Source organism: Oratosquilla oratoria, chromosome 44 (assembly GCF_046742065.1).
Source record: "Oratosquilla oratoria isolate Oo_2021 chromosome 44, ASM4674206v1, whole genome shotgun sequence".
Lineage (NCBI taxonomy): Eukaryota > Metazoa > Arthropoda > Malacostraca > Stomatopoda > Squillidae > Oratosquilla > Oratosquilla oratoria.
In genome coordinates, this window is record NC_134820.1 from 15,913,491 (window position 1) to 15,919,909 (window position 6,419).

At 35.0% G+C, this 6,419-nt stretch overlaps 1 protein-coding gene across 1 annotated transcript in view; it reads right to left on the reverse strand.

Moving 5' to 3' along the window:
* Nucleotides 1-5,988: 5,988 nt before the first annotated feature.
* The window catches only part of LOC143022308 (uncharacterized), a 16,870-nt gene continuing 16,439 nt past the window's right edge, over nt 5,989-6,419 (reverse strand). The window contains exon 3 of the mRNA XM_076180454.1: nt 5,989-6,153. Coding sequence (XP_076036569.1) covers nt 5,989-6,153 — 165 coding nt within the window. The remainder of the gene's footprint in view (nt 6,154-6,419) is intronic.

Sequence of the window (6,419 nt, forward strand, 5' to 3'; positions counted from 1 at the left end):
CACTCACCGTCAGCGTCCTTATGCTCAGTACCTGTGGTGGAATTGTAAATAGAGTGTGCGGACTACAAAGGTATCAGGAAATAGACTGGTTAGTGGATGTAATAGACTTGCAAATAGTGCCCACGTAGTGAGCGCTGATACTATTGGTTGTTTTAAGAAAATATTATTTTATCATTTTGTGGATGGGGATGATAGAATGTCATGGACATGGAACTGTCTAGTGGACGGCTTATGGTCTTTTGCAGTCTCCTCCGTTCTTATAATCTTCTGTACATCTGCCTGTGCCCAGTGTCCGGTTTATTGTTACCGAATGACTTAGCTGTGATGTGATTTAATTAAACTACATTTATAGTGTGTTGACAACACAGATTTCAGTTACACAATATCCAGTTACTGCAAACAAATTGCTTGGCTAAAGGAGAGGTACCGTATTTGCATCAAAGGACAGCAATACTAGTGTGTGCTTACACTAAAAATAGATAAGTAAATAAATAAACTAACTAAAAAAAAAGAAAACTAATATAGGAGGTAGCCCTTATGTTTCCTGGACTCAGACATATGAAGAAGTTAAAAGTAATGGTAATACTCTTCCTGCTTTAATTTGGATGTATATATATATATATATATATATATATATATATATATATGTATATATATATATATATATATATATATATATATAAAATAAGTGTGTGTGTGTGTGTGTGTGTGTGTGTGTGTGTGTGTGTGTGTGTGTGTGTGTGTGTGTGTGTGTGCGCGCGCACGCGCGCGCGTGCGTTTGAAGCCGGACTCGATATCGCTGTCCTTCCAACTACATAACCGCTACATTCAGGAACCTAAGGTACCCAGATGGCATGTTAGGGACATCACTACGGAAAGATAGTGAAATCAGACAGAGAAAAGAAAGTGAGGAGAGGCCGGATTCACGATACCTCGTGGTTTCTAGCACTGACCTCTCTCACATGCTTTCCAAGACGCTGAGACAGACAGGACTTACCATAATAAATAACAGGATAGAAAAGAGGACACTTAATCACATATAACAAAACAAAGACGAACCATGTTTATGATGAGACATACAGAGGACTTGACAACAGACTCAAGAAACACAAATCGGACATTAGACACCACCGAGAAACAAACGCTTGAGCTAACCCCATAGACACTGAGGGACACCTACCAAACTGTGAAGGATCCACTATTCTGGCCAAAGATCTACACAAGAAACAACGGAAAATAATCTTATTCCTTTACATTGCCAGTTACAACAACTCAAACAAGAGAACTGGTGACTTGAAATGGACAAAATCCATCTCGACACTTGCCCTCCAAGAATGTCTTCCCAGACCTCTTCCCCCTCGACTCTAAATCGATACCTTCTCTCATGTTTTGCTTACCCTTTCCAGCTTTCTTCCTTTTACTTATTCAGTTCTTGTTTCACCATGATATCAAATTTCTATTTAGTTCACATGCTATCAAATCACGCATCCTCCATTATTTCTACTTTGTCCCTTCACCACTTAGTAGATTCATTATTGTCATTATCAACATAATTCACATCATTACATTACCATTACTGTTATTATTCTTTTTTATTATCATTGTTATTATTATTATTATTATTATTATTATTATTATTATTATTATTATTATTATTATTATTATTATTATTATTATTATTATTATTATTATTATTATTATTATTATTATTATTATTATTATTATTGTTGTTGTTGTTGTTGTTGTTGTTGTTGTTGTTGTTGTTGTTGTTGTTGTTGTTGTTGTTGTTGTTGTTGTTGTTGTTGTTGTTGTTGTTGTTGTTATTATTATTATTATTATTATTATTATTATTATTATTATTATTATTATTATTATTATTATTATTATTATTATTATTATTATTATTATTATTATTATTATTATTATTATTATTATTATTATTATTATTATTATTATTATTATTATTATTATTATTATTACTTCTGATGAAACCAAAATTTCATTTACTGTGTTATGAGCTATCTTACAACCAAAGACATTTTTTCAACTTAAACTGTAGTAACACAGATGAAATCTGGACACCAGTCGGTGCTGAATGAAATGTGGTCATGGAAGACTGAATAAAACACGTTAGTACAATAGATCGTTTATGAATATTTTTGGCTAAAACCAAATTACTTTATTCGTCTGAGAGCGTCAGATGCCCCTTACCGTTTTTTTGTTTTGTTTTTTTTTCTTGATCAAATATGGCAGTGGTTACCAAAGCTGTAAGGAGGATACGGGGGGTGGTAGGGTGGACTGAGAACAGAAGAAGAATCCAAGTCCGTCAATATCTTACATTATGATTTGACGGCCCTGCATGAACTCATCCCGGTCTCGTTGTCCCACACTCGCCAACTGCCAGCTGTGCGGATGTTTGGGTCCAGGATATAAATCCCCATCGAGAATTTGGTGTTTTTTCGGTGGCAATGTATGCCTTCTCAAAAGCTCTTTATTTCCAATTTCCTATGTATTGAAGCGCAGACTCCCAACCGTATACGCTGACGGTGAGTGTTTCTTCTGTTTCTGTAACCGGAAGGTCGGCCTGCCTCAGAGGTCCCCAAACGTTAGTAAGCTGCATCCGTCGTTGTAAATTTAATGGTGGGCGCAAAAACATAAATAAAGAAATTGATAAATAAATGAATAAACAAATAATGAATAAATAACACCCATAGGATTTTCCAGATAAACAAAAGTTGATATCATAAGCTGTTGGCCACGTACATCATTACAAACACAAAGGTCTGAGAAAAAATAAAATTAAGACATTAATAAATAAATAAATTAATAAATCAACGAATAGATTAATTATGAATCAATAATGTCCTTAAGTTTTTCCAGATAAACACACGTTGATATAGTAAAAATCTCTTGTTTTATTCTACATAGAATAAAATATTTGATACAATTTTCCCTTTTTTAATTAGGGTAATGTAAAATATTCATTATTTTATCTTACTTTAACTCGTTTTCCTTTACATTATCCACTCACTATTATTTGTTTATATTATTTATCTAGTTTAATTCCGTATATGCCATTACCTCTCGTTCATTTTCTTTATCTATTTCTATCTCTCACTTGAATGCGTGCAGGTTTGTTTGTTAAGTAATATCTTTAGATTTATTCTATGTATTGCCATTGCATCCAATTTCTTTTCTTTCTCTCCTTTGTTTATTGTTTCTCTTTCACTTGAATGCGTGCAGGCTTGTTTACTTTGTTTACATATTTTTTCATTCTGTTCCTTGTCGTGCCATTGCACTTCATTTCTTTTAGTTTTCTCCTTTATTCATTCATGTTTTCTCTCTCACTCACATGCGTGAAGGTATCGAAGCTGTAGTGACGTTATTAGTTTCGTTCTCTAATTTATGTATTCATTCTTCTCTAATTCGTGTATACCGTTTTCCCGCGTAAACTGTTCCCGTAAGTCATACGTGTCTCATACACACTGCCAATGTATCGTAAACAAATATATTTAATCCTCATCCTCTAGATACTCCATATTAAACTATTTTTTAAGTAACATTATAATGATCTTTTTTTAATGTAAAATTTTAGTCTGTATGTATAGAAATGCGACTGTATTTGCACAAATAAATTCATATACATCCACCCGAGGGTGTGCACGGCGATGTAACCAGTTTTGCAAATGGTATATAATATCAACTCGAGTTGTTTTATAACGATACATTTACGCAGTTTTGGAAGTAGACATCTTCCTCCTAACCTAACTCCTACTGAAGGAAATAAGTATATGGTTCACCCTTTGTTATATTAATGTGCATGAAAGCGACATCATCCGATACGAACAAGAATATCTTACCGTAATGCACTCCTGCATTTAATATCTGCCTTCAAACAAATGGGTGCAGGTGTCGCGGCGCCCAGGCATGGGAGAGGTGGCTACGAGTTCCCGTCACCTAGAGTTCTGCAAGAAACAAAATCTAGATTATTGAATAAAACATTATAACCTTCGATATTCATATATTTTTTTATGATTTTAGGTAATTTTCCGTGAATTATGTTTTGATGTTTTTTTTTTATTTTACAATGAACCTGTTGCATCTTTAATTCTCAAACACGTGTGTTAATACTATGCTTTTGATAGTAGTGATATATAAGCGTTTTCTGCCAATTTGGTGTAGTTTATGGAATTTTGTCTCGTAAGAGGTTTGGCACCACTGTTATCAGTGCAAGAAATGTGGTGAAAAAATCAAGAAGTATTTGACAAGTGGTAAAGGCCAAAAAACAGTTCTTACTGATGCTGAAACTATTGAGGGAAGATCACAAGGCATAGGCAGTGACTCAAACATGGAACTGCAATTGTTCTTACATGATACAAGTGCAACAAGTACAAGCACTCATACAATGCAAATGACATTAGATGATTCATTTTTCTCAAGTTCGGTTCCGATGGCTCTGCCCAGACCTGACACAGCCACAGGCACAACAAGTAGATCTGGATCATCTATCTCTGTCAGTTCTGGAATCACTCCAGTGACTTCTACTCTTGGCAAAGCCAAAGCCAGAGCCAAAGCCAAAGCCAAAGCAAAAAAAAAAAAAACAGAAGATTGCTTCATACACATACAGTATGTTGACAGAATGACAGAAACACAAACAGTAAGTATATGCTATGTTATAGTTATATATTGTATACACTAATGTGTCTTCAATGTCAACATTCAGTAATCTGTCTATTAGTATTATGATTGATGGAAATATAATGCATTACAGGAAGAAGCTCAGTTGCAGTTAGCCGGAGCTATCTATGCAAGTGGCTGTCCACTAAACTTGGTGGGTAATAAGTTGTGGGCAAAGTTCTTCAAGACTCTGAGGCCATCTTTCAAGATTCCGAGCCGGGACTCAATATCAAACAATCTTCTTGAGAGGGTCTACCAGGAGTGTTCTGTAACTGTAAAAGAACTAGTAGCATCTGCTTCTAGTGTTGCAGTAATGTGTGATAGTTGGACTAATGTCAGGTAAGAACTGTAGGAATATGTAACATCATTATGTCATTTATTATTCCCAATGAATTGTTATAGATAATTATTGCCCTAATTAATCCTAAAATACTGGATAATTACAGGAATGATGGGATCATAAACATCATTGTGACATTGCCAAGGCCTATATTTTGAAGCAGCATTGCAACTGTTTGGTTTCAGTTAGAATAGTAGTCAATTACATCTCAATTACAAAATTAACTTAGACAATGAAATAAAGTATTTCACATAAACCTCCTATCTTAAGAAGAGATTAATACTAATTAATAGTCAATTCTCTGTATTCCGGTTTACATTAGTTTTGTACTTATGGAATATGCTGTAATATCTAATTATAGCTTCTGTTTTATTATTAGGCGCAGAAAGCCACACTGGGCAGTACATAGCAGATCTCCTGAAGAAAATAGTGGATGACATTGGGCCATTGATATTGTTGGGGATCTGCACGGATAATGCCTCTAATATGAAATCGGCTTGGGAACTGCTTCAGTTGGAGTATCCCCACATAAAACCATAGGGTTGCATGGCTCACACTCTGCAGTTAATATTCACAGACCTAAAGAAGAGCAGGTCTGCAGAAAATATCCAGTCTGACTGCATAAAAGTTTGCAAATCAGTCAAACAGTCCCAAAAGCTCACTGCCCTATTCAAACAACATCAACAGCAGTCACCACAGGGACAACAGCAAACATTAAATCTTCCTGTTAAAACAAGATAAGAGTTATTAGTATATTACTTATTGCTAAAGATCACAACTTGCAAAATAGTATTTGAAATTTCATTCTTATGTCAGTAAACTTGCTGTAATTTTTTTTTAATTTAATGTTTCTCATGGCTAAGCTGTTTTGAATTGAGAATTCATACTGGTACTAATACTGTTGTCATTTGTTTCAAGTGGGGATCCATTACCCAATGTCTGAAGAGTGTATGCATTAAAAAAAATGCACTTCAGGCTCTTGCAATCAGTGATGATGCCAAACCATCTTTGGATATGTCCATTAGGAAGCTCCTACTTTCAGAAGTATTTTGGGACTTTGGGACTGAGGGCCCAAGCTCCTGAAGCCAGTGGCAGATGCCATCACTGCCATAGAAGGAGACAATAAAAACCTCTCTCTGGTAATAAAAGTTATTTAAAGGTGTCCTTTGAAGAGAATCTCTCCTCCTCATCCCAAATCCTCAGGAGTGAAGAAGAAGATGCCTTCCTGGTGAAAAGTATTGACCTTCCAGCTAAATTGGTGGGTCCTTGTTACAATGGATGATGTCACCTTTCCGGTGAAGAAGCTGTAAGCAATTTCTATTTCTATTTTGTAATAACATGTTCTTATTACCCCCAAAATCCAGTCTTACCCGCATGCCACTGCATATGCCTCCAAGTACAG